Below are 19833 nucleotides of genomic sequence, written 5' to 3' on the forward strand. Positions count from 1 at the left end.
ATTTTCAGATTAGGGATGTTCAACCTGTGTATCGGTGCCCTAGCTGTGGCTTCACTCACTTGAGCTCTTGCAGGAAGGGGCCTGAGGGAATCTTTTTGGAGACTGCTGGCCAGTAGAACTTTTTTGTAGTATTAAAGAGAGGGAGATGTGTCTGTCTCTAACTTCCCATGGACAGGTGAATGGACAAATGAATGTATGAATCAGACAAGAGTCAAAACACAGCAAAAAAGAAAATTTCATTAAATGTACTCAGGGACTGGGAAACAAGTTTTTAAAAAAGTTCATTAAACTTTTGCTCAAAAGTTTTGAGCGCAATTTTGCTCAAAAAAATAAAGCGTTGTTTACAAGTTTTTCTGTTACTGTATTTTTATGGAGTCAATTTTTATAAACTGAGGATATATTCTTACTTTTATTCTAATTGTTAATATCTTTGTAATATTTTACTTTGGTTTTCTGAGTCGATACTATAATATTAATTGTCTAGGGATGGTTATGTTAATTGAACCTACTGTATTAAAATGTTTTAGGAAAGATTTAATAACTTTTTCTGCCTTGTATAAGGTGAAGATCTTTCACTAAGCATGATCTTTGTGTTACTTTTAATTAGAACATTAGACCTATCAAATATAAACATGGTGAAACCGCTAGAGCTCTTTCACTTCATTCAGGTCTCTGCTCAAATGTTGCTTCCTCTAAGCAGTATTTCCTAATCACCCTACTGATAAACTAGCCATACCCTCTCCATTATTCTCTCATTTACTTAACCAGCTTTCTCATTCTTTCAATATATTTAATTGCGCTTCTCACTAGTCGACTTTTGATTTTGTTCACTGTTCTGCCCTTGACACCTAGAACAGTTTCTGGCACCATGAAAGGGACTCCATAATGACTTGTTGAATGAGTAAATTGTTCATCATTTGTCACCCCGCTAGGATGTAGGACTGATGATGGTGCCTGGCACGAGATGGGCATTCCAACATTTGTTTGAAAGAATAAAAGGAATGTTTACAAGTAGTGATCAAATTCATTTATTTATTTATTTATTTATTTATATATACATGTGAGCATTTAAGTTTTAATTATATGTTTAAATTGAACATAGATATTTCTCATCTAGAAATAGATTCTTAAAAAGGATGTGGTATTCAAGTAACATCCAGAACCTACAAAATCTGCTGCTTTTTTGCTAATGTGGATGGGCAGATTTACCTGTAGGGTCACAGTTTTTTTCAGTGACTCAATAACACCTGGTGTATTTTAATGTAGTGCCCATAGACATCAGAGTGCTGTATGTGACAAATTCATAAAATGGATTAGTATCTGGATTGGTTTTTTATTTTATTTTATTTTTTTTTAGAGATAGAATATCCCTTTGTCGTCCAGGCTGGAGTGCTGTGGTGTGATCATAGCTTACTGTAACTCCTAGGCTCAAGTAATCTTCCCACTTCAGCCTCCCAAGTAGCTAGGACTACAGGCGCACCCCCTGTGCCTCCCCCCGCCCCTCCCCCCACCCCTCCCTCCACCCCTTCCTCCACTATGCCTTGTTGATTTTTAAATTTTTTGTGGAGACAGGCTCTCAATATGTTGCCTAGGCTGGTCTTAAACTCCTCCTGCCTTGGCCTCCCATAGTTCTGAGATTACAGGTGTAAGTCACTGTGCCTGGCCTGGGTTTTTTTCCTCTACTTGCTTCATTAGTATTGTAGTGTAAATGTCCATCAGTGTGTGTGCTTTATATATTGATTTCAGGCCACAAAATGGAGAATTAAAGCTTTATTTTTGGAGACAGGGTCTTGCTTTGTTGCCTGGGCAGTGGGCGTAATCTTGACTCACTGCAACCTGTGCCTCTCTCAGGCTCAAGTGATCCTCCCATCTTAGCCTCCCAAGTAAAGCTTTATATTTTTATAAGAACATTTTATAAACTCTTGTTCACACTTAATTTTGTTTTTTTCCATTTCATCTTGTATTCTTGTGGTTTCCTTTGGGAACACTGTGGCATACTTTGTTGAGTTCTTTTATCATTCCCTAACTTACTAATTGTTCCTATATAGTGAGCCTTTATGAAGCAGCATGGTACTACTTCTAGTATTCAGGGCCTTTGGGGAGAGGTGATGAAAATGTAGATCAGAAATATGAGAAGTGGATAAGGCCTTAATTTGGGGCATCCTGAAGAACTGATTGTCAACCTGGCTTTGCTGGATTGATTATGTGCTTTAGGTGGTCTGTGCTTCTGGAAAGTAAAGATCCTTTTTCGAACTACATGATTAGTGTCCAATATCATTAGCTTCTGTATGCAGTTTCTTCCTTAGAAAAGAAAAATCTGCTCTTTTTTTTCTTCTCCCAGTGATTTAGCAGAATTTTTAAATTTTCTTCAGGTAGTTAAACCAGAGAACAATGACAAAGAAACAGAAGCTGCATATGAATCAGATATCCCCGAGGAGCTCTGTGGACACCATCTCCTGCAACAGTCCCTGAAAAGCTATAATGACAGTCCTGATGTCATTATAGAGGCTCAGTTTGATGGTAGCGACTCAGAAGATGGACATGGCATCACACAAAATGTGCTGGTTGATGGTGTTAAGAAACTCTCAGTTTGTGTTTCTGAAAAAGGTGAGTACTAGACTATTGTCTGACTTTTTTTTTTCTTTAAATACACAGTATTGGAATTCCCTCTCTGCTACAGAGTAGGTAGCACAATGCAATTGATATAGTCCTAATTTTTGACCTGTGGCAGCTTTTAAAAAAGGGGGAATCTTTGACAGGTTTAGCTGCTGGTTATGAAAGAGGGGATGAAAGTGCTACCAACGGTTTGTGTGGATGGTAGTTGCAGTTGCCACATTCCTAATAGGCTTGAACTGTGTTGCTGGGTAACATTGACATCTCTTGCGAGCGAGAGGCCCAATCCTGTGGCTGATGTGAACACAATTAAACTGGTATGTAAAATTCTTATGAAAAATCACTTTATTTTACTCTCAGTTTTACTTTAAATATCTTTTAAAAGTATTTTTGTCGGCCAGGGGCAGTGGCTCATGCCTGTAATCCCAGCACTTTGGGAGGCTGAGGCGGGCGGATCACGAGGTCAGGAGATCAAGACCATCCTGGCTAACACGTTGAAACCTTGTCTCTACTAAAAGTACAAAAAAAAAAAATTAGCTGAGTGTTGTGGTGGGCGCCTGTAGTCCCAGCTACTCAGGAGGCTGAGGCAGGAGAATGGCATGAACCAAAGAGGTGGAGCTTGTAGTGAGCCAATATCACACCACTGCACTCCAGCCTGAGCAACAGAGCAAGACTCCATCTCAAAAAAAAAAAAAAAAAGGTATTTTTGTCATTTCTGGTGGGCATGGATCACTCAAAATTTTATAAACAGATAACCTTAGAAAGTATTTTGATTCTAAGCCTTTTAAAAAGCCAGTCTTGTTTACTCTGATTGAAGTCTAAGCCATGGGTCCTCTGGATGCAGAGAAAAAGCAGTTGTAAACATGAGATCTGTGACCACGGACCCTACCTGACCACATGCTAGGAGACTTAAGGAAAGTGTTACGTACAATTTGAGTATTTCAAGGTAGAGATTTTGAAGAGATTCTACATAGAAGGAGTATATTTTCTAGCCAAATTGAATTTTATATATACTATTAATGGAAACCGACCAACTCTGACCTGGCCAGGCTGACTAGATAATGAGCTTTGTTATCAAGAAGTTTCTGGCACAGTTCCCACAAAAGGCTAGGAGAAATGCCAGAAGATTACTAAAGGAGGATGTTCAGCAGACAACTTGTTTAGGGACTGCTGAGCATATGTCCCCACAGCGTAAAGAAAGCAGAAGGTGTTTTCAGGACATGACTGCAGAAGGATAACTGCTTTTCTCCATTGCTGATGAGGTAGTGATCTGTGAAAGAAAGCATTTTTGGAAAGCATGTGGTCTTTATGGTGCCAAGTACTCCTCATTCAGAATGACTTTCCAACTCTGAAATTCTTCTTGACTGAAGAGGCTACTACTTCCTGTGTCAGGTACTGCTATGGGCCCCGCCAGGTGTCACTTACTTCAGGGTACCCAGGTTCCTTTTGTTTGGGGACATGTTTAAATAACTAATGGGTTCCATGTTAAGAGCACAGCCAGTTCCTTTTGGATGCTATTCCTTGACATTTCATTCTTGCGATTTTTCTACTTTTTTTTCTTTTAAAATAGTTGAATACTGTGACATTCTTCTTAAAGTAAATGTGTATTATCATAATCACATCAGTACTATGAGTCACGTATTGTCAGTGAGAAGAGTGGCAAATAACCAGGACTCTAAGTAGCCAAATCCTTCATTAACAAGATCAGCAAGGAAGAGAGAGATTCACAGGATAAAGTCAGGCAAAGGAACACTTTAAAGTGTATTGTTGGCTTAAAACTACTTCGTGGAAACCCAGCTCTGGTGATAGGCTTGGCAGATCTCAGCAGCCTCTTTTCCTCTGGGCTCCAAGTGAAGGGATAAGACACATTGATCTCTCATTAGTGGTTGGTACAAATACAAGGACAAGGAAATACTGATGGATGGAAGTGACAGCAGAATTGATGCCTGGGTTGGATGCTAATAGTTCACTCTGTTAGCATCCAACCCAGAGTTTTGGGAAACTCTGATGCTATACCTCCTCTTGATTCACCCTCTATTATAATTCTCCCCCCCACACTCCTTTTGAGACAAGGTCTCACTTTTTCACCCATGCTGGAGTACAGTGGTGTGACCATAGCTCACTGCAGCCTTGACCTCCTGGAATCAGGCGATCTTCCTGCCTCAGCTTCCTGAGTAGCTGGGACTAAAGTGTGCACCACCACACCCAGAAATTTTTTGTTGTTGTTGTTTTTTAATAGAGACAGGGTCTTGCTGTGTTGCCAGGGCTAGTCTTGAACTCCTGGCCTCAAGCGATCCTCCTGTGAAAGCACTGGGATTACAGGTGAGAGCCATCGTACCTGTCCCCTCCCTCTTTCTTACAAGTAAATATCACTGAGTACATTACAAGCCCACTGTATGCATGTTTCTTTCCTTATTCTTTTTGCATCCTTCCTAGCCCGTTGTTACTTATATTACTTCCTTAGTAGCCCTGACTGAGGGAACAACCTTAATCCTTCCCTCAGTATCTGGTACAGATTTCTCTTTTCTGCTAGCCTCTAAATAGAGAGTTTGTGAAACCACATGGCTGTTTCTCATTTCTTGCCCTCTTGATATTTAGGAAAATTGCAATTTGCTCTTTTAAAACTCACAGCATTTTTAAGGATATTTCAACCAGCTTCTCTTACTTGGGATAATAAAAAAAATCTGGTTACCATTAGGATGTTAGTACTTTTTGCACTATTTAGGGTTTTGAAGTTTGTTATTGAAACAAACCATAACCTTAAGAATATCAAACTTTTCCTAAGACTTCTAGAAAGACTCTTTGTGTTGTACTTGCAAGTGGATTATTAATCCTGGTTCATGCTTGTGTTCAAAAGTGTTTTTTTGGTTGTTTCTGCTGTAGTATTATATTTCTTTGCCCAAAGCAAATGCTCCATATTGCATGTGTATTTCTAGCATATACCTATTTGCTGAGGAAATATTTATATCTTTGTGATAACTACCAGTTTCTCTGGTAAGAGAGCACATTGCTCCTGTTGTCTGTAGCAAGTGCCTATCATTGCATTAAGAGAAACATCTCAGCATCTCAGACATTCATCCAGTAGTTTCTTTGAGGATAATGGCACAGGTCTGCATTATCCCCAGCCCCTGAGAGAGAGGGGGCCAAAGACCTGGGCCCCTTTTAGAGGTCCAGCCCCCAGTCCCCACTCGAGATTGAACTTTTACCACTTTACAAGCAGTAGCTTTGTTGTTAGCATAGAAACCTGCCATCCGTATGGAGCTTAGGGACAACCAATTAAAATTTTCTTGGTATCAAATGCATAAATGACTTAAAAAATGTTTGACTGTTGTGCTAGGAAATAGTAGGTCTTATTCATTTTTTGTAACTATCTTTTTTTTACCCATTAACCATTGCCACTTCTCCCCACTTACTACCCTTCACAGTCCCTGGTAATCATCCTTCTACTCTCTGTCTCCATGAGTTCAATTGTTTTAGTTTTTTAGCTCTCACAGATAAGTGAGAACGTATGAAGTTTGTCTTTCTATGCCTGACTACTTCACTTAACATAATGACCTCCAGTTCCATTCATGTTGTTGCAAACGACAGGATCACATTCTTTTATTTATTTTTTAAATGGCTGAATAGCACTCCATTGTGTTTATCTGCCACATTTTCTTTATTCAGTTGTCTGTTGATGGACATGTAGGTTGTTTCCAAATCTTGGCTATTATGATTAGTGCTGCGAAAAACATGGGAGTGCAGATATCTCTTTGATATACTGTTTTCCTTTCTTTTGGATATATGCATAGGAGTGGGATTGCTGGTATGGTAGCTATTTTTAGTTTTTTTGAGGAACCTCTAAGCTGTTCTCCATACTGGTTATACTAATTTACAGTCTCTCTCTCTCTTTTTCTTTTTTTTTTGAGACGAAGTCTCGCTCTGTCGCCCAGGCTGGAGTGCAGTGGCACGGTCTCGGCTCACTGCAAGCTCTGCCTCCCGGGTTCACGCCATTTTCCCGCCTCAGCCTCCCAAGTAGCTGGGACTACACGTGCCCGCCACCATGCCAGGCTAGTTTTCTGAATTTTTTTTAGTAGAGACGGGGTTTCCGTGTTAGCTAGGATGGTCTTGATCTCCTGACCTCGTGATCCGCCCGCCTTGGCCTCCCAAAGTGCTGGGATTACAGGCTTGAGCCACCGTGCCCGGCTACATTCTCACCAACAGTGTATGAGGGTTCCCTTTTCTCTACATCCTCACCAACATTCGTTATTGCCCATCTTTTAGATAAAAGCCATTTTAACCAGGGTGAGATGATACCTCATTGCAGTTTTGACTTGCATTTCTCTGATGATTAATGATGTTGAGCACTTTTCTGTAAACCTCTTTGCCATTTGTCTGTCTTCTTCACTCAAGAAGTCTTTGCCCAGTCCAATGTCCTGCAGAGTTTCTCTAGTGTTTTCTTTTTGCAGTTTAATAGCTTGAGGTCTTAGATTTAAGTCTTTAATCCATTTTGATTTGATTTTTTATGTGAGGAGAGATAGGAGTCTAGTTTCATTCTTCTGCATATGGATATCCAGTTTTCTCAGCACCGTTTATTGAAGAGACTGTCCTTTCCTCAGTGCATGTTATTGGCACCTTTGTTGAAAATGAGTTCACTGTGGATGTATGGGTGTATGTATGGATGTATGTATTCTGGGTTCTGTACTCTGTTCCATTGGTTTGTGTATCTGTTTTTATGCCAGTACCATGCCATTTTGGTTACTATAGCTCTGTAGTATAATTTGAAGTCTGGTAATGTGATTGCTCCAGTTTTGTTCCTTTTTCTCGAGATAGCTTTGTCTATTTTGGATCTTTATGGTTCTGTATAAATTTTAGGATTTTTTTTTTTCTATGAAGAATGTCATTGGTATTTTGTTAGGGACTGCATCGAATCTGTAGATTGCTTTGGTATTGACATTTTAACAATACTGATTCTTCCCATCCATGATCGTGAAATATCTTTAAACATTTTTGTGTCCTCTTTAATGTAATTCATCAATATTTTATAGTTTGCATTGTATAGATATTTTACTTCTTTGGTTAATTCTGAGATATTTAATTTTATTTGTAACTACAAATATGGGATTACTTTCTTGCTTTCTTTTTCAGATTGTTCACTGTTAGCATATAGAAATGCTATGATTTTTGTATGTTGATTTTATATCCTACAAATTTACTGAATTTTCAGTTCTAATAGTTTTTTGGTGAAGTCTTTAGGCTTTTCCAAATATAAGATCATATCATCTGTGAGCAAGAATTATTTGACTTCTTCCTTTTCCAATTTGGGTGTCCTTTATTTCTTTCTCTTGTCTGATTGCTCTAGCTAGGACTTCCAGTACTAGGTTGAATAACAGTAGTGACAGTGGGTATTCTTGTTGTGTTCCAGACCTTAGAAGAAAGGCTTTTAGTTTTTCCCCATTCAGTTTGATATTAGCTGTGCATCTGTCATGTACAGCTTTTATTAGGCTGAGATATATTCCTTCTGTACCCAGTTTTTCAAGGGTTTTTATCATGAATGGATGTTGAATTTTATCAAGTGCTTTTTCAGCATCAATTGAAATGATCATATAGTTTTCTTTCTTCATTCTGTTGATATGATGTATCACATTGATTGATTTGCATATGTTGGACCATGTTTGCATCCCTGGAATAAATCTCAGTTGGTCATGATGAATGATCCTTTTAATGTGTTGTTGAATTTTATTTGCTAGTATTTTGTTGAGGATTTTTGTGTTAATATTCATCAGTGATATTGGCCTGTAGTTTTTTTTTTTTTTTTTTTTTTTAATATGTGTCTTTGTCTGGTTTTGGTATCGGTAATATTGGCCCTGTAGAATGAGTTTGGAAGTATTCCCTTCTCCTCTGTTTTTCAGAATAGTTTGAGTAGGATTGGTATTAATTCTTCTTTAAATGTTTGGTAGAATACCAATAGTGAAGCCGTCAGGTCCTGAATTTTCTTTGTAGGAAGACTTTTTATTATAGCTTCAATCTTGTTACTTGTTATTGGTCTGTTCAGGTTTTGCATTTCTTCATGGTTCAATCTTGGTAGATTGTATGTGTCTAGGAATTTATCAATTTCCTGCATTTTCCAATTTGTTGGTATGTAGTTTCTCATAGTAGCCACTAATGATCTTTTGAGTTTCTGCAGTATCAGTTGTAGTGTCTCCATTTTCATCTCTGATTTTATTTATTTGGGTCTTTTCTTAGTCTGGCTAAAGATTTGTCAATTTTGTGTAACTTTTCAGAAAACTATCTTTTTGTTTCATTGATCTGTTGGATTGTTTTCTTCATTTCAATTTCATTTATTTCTGCTCTGACCTTTATTATTTCTTCTACTAATTTTAGGTTTGGTTTGCTACTGCTTTTCTAGTTGTTTAAGATGCATCATTAGGTGGTTTATTTGAATTTTTTCTTCTTTCTTTTTCTTTCTTTTTTTTTAATTGATGTAAGCACAGTTTTCCCTGTATCCCATAGGTTTTGATATGCTGTGATTCTATTATCATTTGTTTCAAGAAATTTTAAATTTGTTAACCCACTGGTCATTCAGCATGTTTTTAAATTTTCATGTATTTGTATAGTTTCCAAAATTCCTCTTGTTATTGATTTCTAGTTTTGTTCCATTGTGGTCAGAGAAAATACTTGATACTATTTCAGTTTTTTTTGGAGTGTTTTAAGACTTGTTTTGTGATCTAACATATGGTCTGTCCTTGAGAATGATCCATATGCTAAGGAAAATAATGTGTATTCTGCAGCCTTTGGATGAAGTATTCTGTAAATATTTTTTAGGGCTATTTTGATCTATAATGCAGATTAAGTCAGCTGTTTCTTTGTTGATTTTCTGTCTGGGAGATCTGTCAAATGCTGAAAATGGGTTGTTGAAATCTCCAGCTGTTGGCCAGGTATAGTGGCTCATGCCTGTAATCCCAGCACTTTGGGAGGCCAAGGCAGGTGGATCACTTGAGGACAGGACTTTGAGACCAGCCTGGCCAACATAGCAAAATCCCATCTCTACTAAAAATACAAAAATTAGCCAGTCGTGGTGTGCACCTATAATCCCAGCTACTGGGGAGGTGGAGGTGGGAGGATTGCTTAAACCTGAGAGGCAGAGGCTGCAGGAAGCCAAGATTGCGCCACTGCACTCCAGCCTGGGTGACAGAGTGAGACTCCCTCTCAGAAAAAAAAAAAAAAAAAAAAAAAAAAAGGAAAGAAAGAAAGCTCTAGCTGTTATTATATTGGGGTCTCTTTCTCTCTCTCTCTCTCTTTAGCTCTAATAATGTTTGCTTTATACATCTGGGCACTCCAGTGTTGGGTGCATATATTTAAGATTGTTATACCTTCTTGCTAAATTGACCCCTTTATCATTATATAGTGACCTTCTTTTTCTCTTCTTACAGTTTTTGCCTTGAAATATATTTTATCTGATATTAATATAGGCATTTCTTCCCTTTTTTGGTTTCTATTGACTTGGTATATCTTTTTCCATCCTTTTATTTTCACTTGATGTATGTCTTTATAGGTGAAGTGTGTTCCTTATAGGCAGCAGATCATTGTGTCTTTTTTTTTCATCCATTCAGCCACTCTGTGTCTTTTTATTGGAAAGTTCAGTTCAGTTACATTCAATGTTATCATTGATGAGTAAGGACTTACTCCTGCCATTTTGTTATTTGTTTTTTGGTGGTTTTGTGGTCTTCTCTTCTTTCCACATTCCTGTCTTCCTTTTAGTGAAAGTGATTTTTCCCTGGTAATATGACATAATTCTTGCTTTTTAATTTTTGTGTATTTGTTGTATGTTTTTTGATTTGAGGTTACAATCAGTATTACAAATGCTATCCTATAACCCATTATTTGAAGCTGATAGCAGCTTACTACTGTTTTCATAAATAAATAAGCAAAAAGAAAACTAATAAAAACTCTACACCGTAACTTTATCCCCTCACTTTTTTGGTTGCTTTTATTCACATCTTACAATATTGTCTGTGTCTTGAAAAGTTGTTGTAGTTATTATTTTTAATTGGTTTATCTTTTAATCTTTCTATTTAAGGTAAGAGTAGTTTACACACCAAAGTTACAGTGTTATAATATTTCTGTGTTTTTCTGTGTACTTATTATCAGTGAGTTTTGTACCTTCAGATGATTTTTCATTGCTCATTAATGTTCTTTTCTTTCTAAATGAAGTACTCCCTTTAGCGTTTCTTGTAGGACAAGTCTGGTGTTGATGAAGTCCTTCAGCTTTTGTTTGTCTGGGAAAGTCTTTATTTCTCCTTGACGTTTGAAGGATATTTTCACTGGATATACTATTCTATGGTAAAAGTTTTTTTTTTTTTTTTTCCTCCAGCACTTTAAACATATTATGCCACTGTAAGGTTTCCACTGGAAAGTCTGCTGCCACATGTGTTGGAGCTTCTTTCTTGGGGTTCTCTCTCTCTCTCTCTCTCTCTCTCTCTCTCTCCCCCCCCCTCTCCCCCCCATTTCTTTCCTTTCTCTTCCCCTGCCCTTCCCTTCCCCTGCCCTGCCCTTCTCCTGCCCTTCTCCTGCCCTCTCCTGCCTTCCTCTGCCCTCCTCTCCCCTGCCCTCTCCTCCCCTGCCCTCCTCTCCCCTCCCCTTCCCTGCCCTTGCCCTGCCCTTGCCCTGCCCTTGCCATGCCCTTCTTCTGCCCTCCCCTCCCCTTCTTCTGCCCTCCCCTCCCCTCCCCTCCCCTCCCATCCCCTCCCACCCCCTCCCTCTTCTCCCCTCCCCTTCCCTTTCTTCCCTTCTTTTTTTCGGGTCCTTTCTTTATCCTTGACCTTTAGGAGTTTGATTATTAAATGCTTGGGGTAGTTTTCTTTTAGTTAAATCTGCTTGGTGTTCTATAACCTTCTTGTACTTGAATATTAGTATCTTTCTCTAGGTTTGGGGAATTGTCTGTTATTATTTCTTCGATTAAATGTCTTTCTCTACCTCCTCTTTAAAGCCAATAGCTCGTAGGTTTGCCCTCTTGAGGCTGTTTTCTAGATCTTGTAGGCACGTGTCATTCTTTTATTCTTTCTTCTCTTGTCTCCTATGTGTATTTTCAAATAACCTGTCTTTAACCTCACTAATTCTTTGTTCTCATTGATCAGTTTTGCTATTAAAAGACTCTGATGTGTTCTTCAGTATGTCAGTTTCATTTTTCAGCTGCAGATTTTCTGTTTGATTCTTTTTAATCATTTTGATCTCTTTGTTAATTTATCTGATATAATTCTGAATTTCTTTTCTATTATCTTGAATTTCTTTGAGTTTCCTCAAAACAACTGTTTTGAATTTTCTGTCTGAAAGGTTACATATTTCTGTTTCTTGAGGATTGGTCCTTGGTGCCTTACTTAGTTTGTTTGGTGAGGTCATGTTTTCCCAGATGGTGTTGATGCTTGTAGATGTTCATCAGTGTCTGAACATTGAAGAGTTAGGTATTTATTGTAGTGTTCGTGGTTTCGGCCTATTTGTGTCTGTCCTTCTTGGGAAGGCTTTCCAGGTATTCAGAAGGATTTGGGTGTTCTAATCTAAGCTGTATGTGCATTAGGGGTTACCCCAAGCCCAGTAACACTGTTTTTTGCAGACTTTTAGAGGTTCCTCCTTGGTGGTCTTGGATAAGATCTGGAAGAGTTCTCTGGATTACCAGGCAGAGACTCGTGTTCTCTTCTCTTACTTTCTCCCAAACAAACCAAGTTTCTCTGTCTGTGCTAAGCCACCTGGAGCTGGGAGTGGGCTGACCCAAGTACCGCTGTGGCCATTATCACTGGGACTGTGTTGGATCAGACCTGAAGCCATCACAGCACTGGGTGTCACACAAGGCCCACTCTAACCACAACCCAACAACCTGTATTGCTGCTGAACTGGCTTTCACACCACAAGATGCAGTCCTTCTCACCCTTCCCTCCCCTTTCCACAGGCAGAGGAGCCTCACCCTGTGGCTGCCACCACTACACACCCATGGGGAGTACTGCTAGGGTTCCACCAATGTTCACTTAAGGCCCAAGGACTCCTCAGTCAACTTGTGGTGATGAATGTTGGTAGGCCTGGGACTTACCCTTCAAAGTGGTGGGCTCCCCTCTGGCCCAGGGCAGGTCCAGAAGTGATGCCGTGTAAGAGCCAAGGCCTAGAATCAGGGACCCCAAGAGCCCACCTGGTACTCTACTCCCCTGAGGCCAAGCAGATGGAGTCTCTCACAATAGCCACCACAGCTGAGAATATGCTGTATCTAATCTTAAGCCGGCATGTCTCAGAGTCTCAGCCAAGGCCCATGGTGTGCTACCTGGGTATCACAGCTGGTTATTCAGGGCCGAATGGCTCTTTAATTTAGCAGGTGATGAGTCCACCATTACTGGGTCATTCCTCCCTTCAAGGCAACAGGTTATCTTTTGGCCTAGGGTGTGCCTAGAAATGTCATCAGTGGAAATTTTTGCTTCCCTGTCTTTTAGGCTGGGTGAACAGTGTGGTCATACTAGGTAGGATAGATGGTCAGGACCCACGGTATTCTAAGACCCAAATCCTGTGCTAGACCAGACATTCCTCCCTATGAAGTTTACAAAAGAAATATACACAAGAGGACAAAGCAAGGCAGAGGAACAGTTCTTTCTTTATTAACGGAAGCTTCCATCTAAGCCAGAATGATTGTAGTGTACATTCCTACTTGCAATGTATGAGGCTCCTTTTATCTTCTCATCTCTGCCAACAGTTAGGAGTATCGAGCTTTCTAATTTTTTTTTTTTTTTTTAGACAGAGTCTACTCTGTCACCCAGGCTGGAATGCGGTGACACCATCTCGGCTCACTTTAACTTCCACCTCCTGGGTTCAAACAATTATCCTGCCTCAGCTTCCCACGTAGCTGGGACTATAGGCACACGCCACCATGCCCAGATAATTTTTGTATTTTTAGTGGAGATGGGGTTTCACCATGTTGGCCAAGCTGGTCTGGAACTCCTGTCCTCAGGTGATCCACCTGCCTTGGCCTCCCAAAGTGCTGGGATTACAGGTGTGAGCCACCACACCCAGCCCAGCTTTCTAATTTTTGTAATATAGATTAAGTTCTATAAATTGCTTTTTTATATCATTTGCCCATTTTTCCATCAGGGTGACTACTCTCTTGTTGATTTACAGGAATTTCTTATCTTCTATCTAATAATCCCTTTTCTAATGTCAGTTTTACAAACATCTTCTCTCATTTTGTCATTTAGTCATTTGCCTATTAACTTTGTGTGGTATCTTCCATAGAACAAACATTTTTAATTTTAACACAGTAAAAGTTAACATACACTTTATGGGTTTTTAAGTTTTTCCCTGTCACTAGGTCACAAAGATATTCTCCCTTGTAATATTTTATTAAGTCTAGAGTTTTGCCTTTTGCTAAACTTCATGATGTGCATTCTTCATTGATTGAGATTATCACCTGGTTTTCTCTCTTCTAAGTCTATTTCTGAAGTTGAACCATCCTTTTGTTCATAATATAAATTCTACTTAATCCTGATGTGTTATTATTTCAAAAATACATGATTGGATTCATTTAGGTAATATTAGTGTAGTATTTTGTGTGTGTGTGTGTGTGTGTGTTTTTTTTTTTGGGACAGAGTCTAGCTCTGTTGCCCAGGCTGGAGTGTAGTCATGCCATCCTGGCTTACTGTATCCTCTGCCTCCTGGGTTCAAGAGGTTCTCCTGCCTCAGCCTCCCAAATAGCTGGGATTACAGATGTACACCATCACATTCAGATAATTTTTGCATTTTTAGTACAGTTGGGGTTTTGCCATGTTGTCCAGGCTGGTCTTGAACGCCTGGCCTCAAGTGATCTGCACACCTCAGCCTCCCAAAGTGCTGGGATTATAGGCATGAGCCAGTGTGCCTGGCCAAGTGTAGTATTTTTTGTATCATGTTAAAATGGATCTTTGATTTTTTTGTTATTCAGTTTTTAGAATCAAGATTATAATAAATTAATGAAATGTGTTGGTCAGTTTCTGAGAATTTACTATTTTTCTAGAACAGCTTATGTAAAACAGGAATGAACCTTTGAAATTTGGTAGAATTCATTGTAAAATTGTCTGTACCTGCTGTTTTTCAGGAGGCAAGATCTTTGCTGTTTTAATCCCTTTTATACTAATTGGTCTGTTCAGATTCTGTATCAGTTCTTGTGCCAATTTTGGCATAATTTAATGGGGCTTTATCCATTCAAATTTATTAGTATGTAGATATTCCTAATTCTCATTGTATTCTGTTATCATTTCAAAAACCTCCTTCGTGTCTGTACTTTTTTGTATTCCTTTTCATTCTATATTTTAATTATTTGAATCTTCTTTTTTCTTTGATAACTCTTGCTCATCAAGGGTCTATCTTATTAATCTTTTCAAAGAACAGTTTTGGTTGTGTTATTTTTCTCTTTTCTCTAATTTTTGTTTTTATTTTTTTTGAGACAGAGTCTTGCTCTGTTGCCCAGGCTGGAGTGCAGTGTCGTGATCTCGGCTCACTGCAACCTCTGCCTCCTGGGCCCTGCCTCAGCCTCCTGACTAGCTGGGATTACAGGTGCCTGCCACCATGTCCCACTAATTTGTGTTTTTTTTTTTTTTTTTTTTGTGGTAGAACCAGGTTTCACCATGTTGGCCAGGCTGGTCTTGAACTCCTGACCTGAAGTGATCTGCCCACCTCGGCCTTCCAAAGTGCTGGGATTACAGGCATGAGCCACCGATCCTGGCCTTTTTTTTCTCTATTGTTGATAATGATGTTTTGTGTATCTTTGATATTTGCTCTTAACTTTTTAATTTAATTTCTTATTTTCCAGGGATGTTGCTTTTTTGCCCTTTCCCCAACTTCTTGAGTTGAATACTTAGCTTATTAATTTTAACCTTTCTTGTTTTCTTTGAAATGTTTTTAAAGCTACATATGTACCTCTAAATACTTCTTTAGCTCTATTCTACAGATTTTTATGTCCAGTGTTTTTATTATTCAGTTTTAAATATTTTATTTTCTTTATGATTTCTTCTATAACTAGGTTATTAAGGCTGTTTAATTTATATATTTTGCTATTTTTTGTTAATGTTTAATTTTATTATATTGTCAGTATAGGATGTCTGTATGTTTAATTCTTTATAGTTTATGGATACTTCCATTATAGTCTATTATATTGCCTATATTTTTAAATATTACATGTATGCTTTGAAAGAAAGATGTGTGTGTGTGTGTGTGTGTATCCACAAACTTGATTTATAATTATATTGTTCTTCCCTTCAATAATAAACTATTTATTATTGTGTGTATTTTATCTGTCAGTTTCTGAGAGGGATCTTTAAAAATTTATGTCTGGGGCCGGGTGTGGTGGTTCAAGCCTGTAATGCCAGCACTTTGGGAGGCTGAGGTGGGCAGATCACTTGAGGTCAGGAGTTCGAGACTAGCCTGGACAACATGGTGAAACCCCATCTCTACTAAAAATACAAAAATTAGCCGGGCTTGATGGCAGGTACCTGTAATCCCAGCTACTCGGGAGGCTGAGGCAGAAAAGTTGCTTGAGCCTGGGAGGTGGAGGTTGCAGTGAGCTGAGATTGCACCATTGCACACCAGCCTGGGTGACAAGAGTGAGACTCCGTCTCAAAAAACAAAAACAAAAACAAAAACACAGATATACCTTCCATTTAAAAATCTGTGTCTGTAAATTTTGATTTGTTATTTCTTACATTTTGATTTATTTGTATTTCCTACTGTCTTGTCAATTGTAGCTTGATATATTTTGAAGTTGTGTCGTTATACACATATCTGTATGGTAGAATATACCTAGTTGTATTTTTGTATACATGCATATCCATATATGTGGGTAACTATTTGTACACATATTTATCATCAGTATTTAGTGAGCATTTACAATGTGCTAGGCCGTTTCTAAGCACTTTGTAATTAATTCTCATTACATTAATTAATTGATCCTTAGAACATATCTAGTATAATGCCTATTTTAGGAATATAAATAGTATCGATCTTAGGAATTCCAGTAGTTTTTGTTCCTAAGATGCAGAAGAGTTATGCAGTTGGTAAGTATACTTTAAGATAATTCTAATTGATCTGAAATGGGGCTAAGCATTGGTATTTTGAAAGAGCTCTTTAGAGATTCAAGGATTCTGCTACATACTCGGCATTGCTGCTGTAGAATCAGCCCTAGGCTTGTCCTTCTGTTATATTCTTTCTCCCCTAATAAATAGCAATATACACAATACAGTAGGTTAAACTTTCATGGTTCTCTAACCCTGAGTTTAATAATTAAATCAAGAATCATCACTGGATACTAAAACCATTGAGATAAAGGTTTTGGGGACCAGAATATTCACATGGACTCAAAGTGTCATGCCACACTTGACTTACTAATTAATTACAGTGGGCAGAATGTCCTTTATAGTAGACATATTTGGTAGTCACCAGTCTAACCAACTGATGAAGCTTAGCATCATTAATTGGGATAGTCTGACATTTTGTACCTTCTGATGGGATGCATTATTGTATATTATTATCTGTGAAGCATTCATGCTAAAAATGTTTCAACTGAATCAAGCGTCTAGCCCTAACCTCCAGTCTACTGGAAATACAGGGGATATTGGAATAAGTTAAATGACACCAAGGGAGAAGTAATAAGATTAAATCCAATGCCATGAAAAGCAAGGGGAGCTGTTCTAGTGGAAGAAAAAGCAAGAGAGACATAACTAAAAATATTGTGTGAAGCTTGGTTAGAACTTGAGTTGGGGAAAAAATATGGTAGCAACAACTGGGGAGATTTAAATTTAGAGTGGATATTAGGTGACATTTTGGAATTACCATTAATTTTCTTAGGTGCGATAATGATATTGCAGAGATATAGGAGAATGTCCTTATTTTTAGGAGACACTGGCTAACATGGTTGGGGTGAAGTATCCTGATGTCTTTAATTTATTTTGAATGGTTCAGAAAAAAGAATAAACAAAACTGTGGTTGTGTGTGTGTGCAAACACACATGCATATACAAATCAAGAGAGAATGGGTGCAAATGTAGCAATATGTTAATTGGTGAATCAATAGGTATTCATAATATCAGTCTTTCAGCTTTTTAGTAAATTTAAAAATCTTTAAAATAAAACATTGTGTGAAAAAATACTCCATGCATTACTGAAAGAGAAAAATTGCCGTGTTCTGCAGTTTGGTGTGGATTTCAAGAGCTAGCATTGCTCATTCCATCTTTGTTCCCGAAATTACTCTAAAGCATAAAATAATTATTGCTTATTGTTCAATACAAATATAGTCAGGACTGCTGTTTTCAGCTGGATATTTTTTCTAAAAATTACTTTTATTCAGTCAGTCACAATTTTATTTCCCATTAAAAATGCCAATGTATCACACAAGGTATTAGTAAAATAAAAATCTTGAGTAAAGATTTTTTAACTTATTTGAGTTAACAGTGGATTAAGAGAAATTCTTGGGAAAATTAATGAAACCTTCAAGTAATTTTATAAGCATATTGTTTTTGTGAACCTCATGTAAAAGTCAAACAGAATGACTTTTGCAAAAGTCAACATTCCTCCTGCAAAAGTCAAACATTCAGTTGCTTGAATGTTCTGATTATTTCTAATAATTTTGCAGTTGGTTGTTTTGATTTTCTAGGTGTAAAGTAATTTTGTCTTTTCCTTTCTAATTTTGTACCTTTTATTTATTACCTTATTTTGTTGGCCATTACTTTAAGAACTGTGTTGCATAATAGTGGTGATTGCCTTGTTCCGGATTTTAGTGGGAATGCTTCCAATATTAAACCCTCAAGCACAATGCTGGTTATTGGCTTGAGACCAAGTTAACCAAATGTCCTCTTTTATATTAAAAGTTTCTGTTGGGAATAGATGTTGAATTCTCTTCAAGTGCCTTTTGAGCCTCTTTCAAGATGCTGTTTTTCCCTTTGGCTTGTTAACACGATGACATATAATATTGAATAATACTTGCATTCCACATCTGACCATGACCCTCATTTAGTCATGGTATGTAGCATGCATTAACATGTAACTCAGTTGTGTTTGCTAATAATTTATTCATGATTTTTGGATTTACAGTAAAAAGTGACATTGGTCTGCAGTTTCTTCTTATTGTCTTTATAACTTTGTAGGAAGAATTGGGGAGCTTTTCTCGTTGCCTTGAAATAGTTACAATAGCATTGAGAGTGATCATGTATTCTCAATGATTGAAGCAATTAACTCATACGTGAAACATGGGCTAGAGCGTTCTATAGTTGATAACTTTCTCAATCTCTAGTGATTATTAATTTCTTTAAATTTTCTTTGCATGTATTCATTTTGATAATTATATTTTCCAGGAAAATAATACATTTTAAGCACATATTGTAATATATTAGAATAGAGCTGTACAAAGTATTTTCAGTTGTTTAGTTTCCTCTGTATCTGTGATCATAACCCCTTTCAGGTCCCCTCACCACCACCTTTTTTAACACTAGCTAGTGGCTTAATCTGTTTAATTTCTAATGGAAATAGATTTCTGCCATTTTTATTTATTGTAAATAATTTCTACTGTTTTTATTACCAAAGAATTTCTTTTAGATATGGTAAATCTGAGATGGTCAAATTTCGTTAGAAATACAGACTGAAGTTCATGATAGAGGTTTGTGAACTGGAAATGCAGTTTAATGAGTCATTAGTGTCAAATTAGTTCCTTGAGTCACTCCTGGATTCTGAGAGTTCTTTTAAGAGACTGTCAGAGGACAAGGGCCTACCTGTTCTCTTTTCCTGCCACCTGACTTTCCCTCCTTGAATGCAGTAGGTATTGTTTATCAAATTGTCCCCTGCCCTGGAGTCTCTATAACACGCAGAAACTTTTGTGGGTTAAATTTGTTTTTTATTGTGGTAAAAAAAATTTGCCATTTTAACAATTTTTAAGTGTACAATTCAGTGTCATTCATTGCATTTGCTGTGTTGTGCAACCACTACCACTATTTCCCAAACCTTTTCACCATCCCAAACAGAAGCTCTATAACCAGTAACCAGCCACTCCTCATTTCTCCCCCAACTCCTGATAACCACAAATCTACTTCCTTTCTATAAATTTTCCTATTCTAGAGATTTCATATAAGTGGAATCATGCAATGTTCTTTTGTGTCTGGCTTTTTTCACTTAGCACAATGTTTTCAAGGTACACGTATGTTGTAGCATGTATCAGAACATCCTATTCTGTGGCTGAATAATATTCCATTAT

At 37.7% G+C, this 19833-nt stretch overlaps 1 protein-coding gene across 2 annotated transcripts in view; it reads left to right on the forward strand.

Annotated features, from left to right (window-relative positions):
• DIS3L2 (DIS3 like 3'-5' exoribonuclease 2) overlaps positions 1-19833 on the forward strand; it is a 351252-nt gene that overhangs the window by 131050 nt on the left and 200369 nt on the right. For both annotated transcript variants that reach the window (XM_023193873.2, XM_023193874.2), the window contains one exon: positions 2373-2607. In XM_023193873.2, coding sequence (XP_023049641.1) covers positions 2373-2607 — 235 coding nt within the window. The remainder of the gene's footprint in view (positions 1-2372; positions 2608-19833) is intronic.

This window comes from Piliocolobus tephrosceles, chromosome 11 (genome assembly GCF_002776525.5).
Source record: "Piliocolobus tephrosceles isolate RC106 chromosome 11, ASM277652v3, whole genome shotgun sequence".
Classification (NCBI taxonomy): Eukaryota; Metazoa; Chordata; class Mammalia; order Primates; family Cercopithecidae; genus Piliocolobus; species Piliocolobus tephrosceles.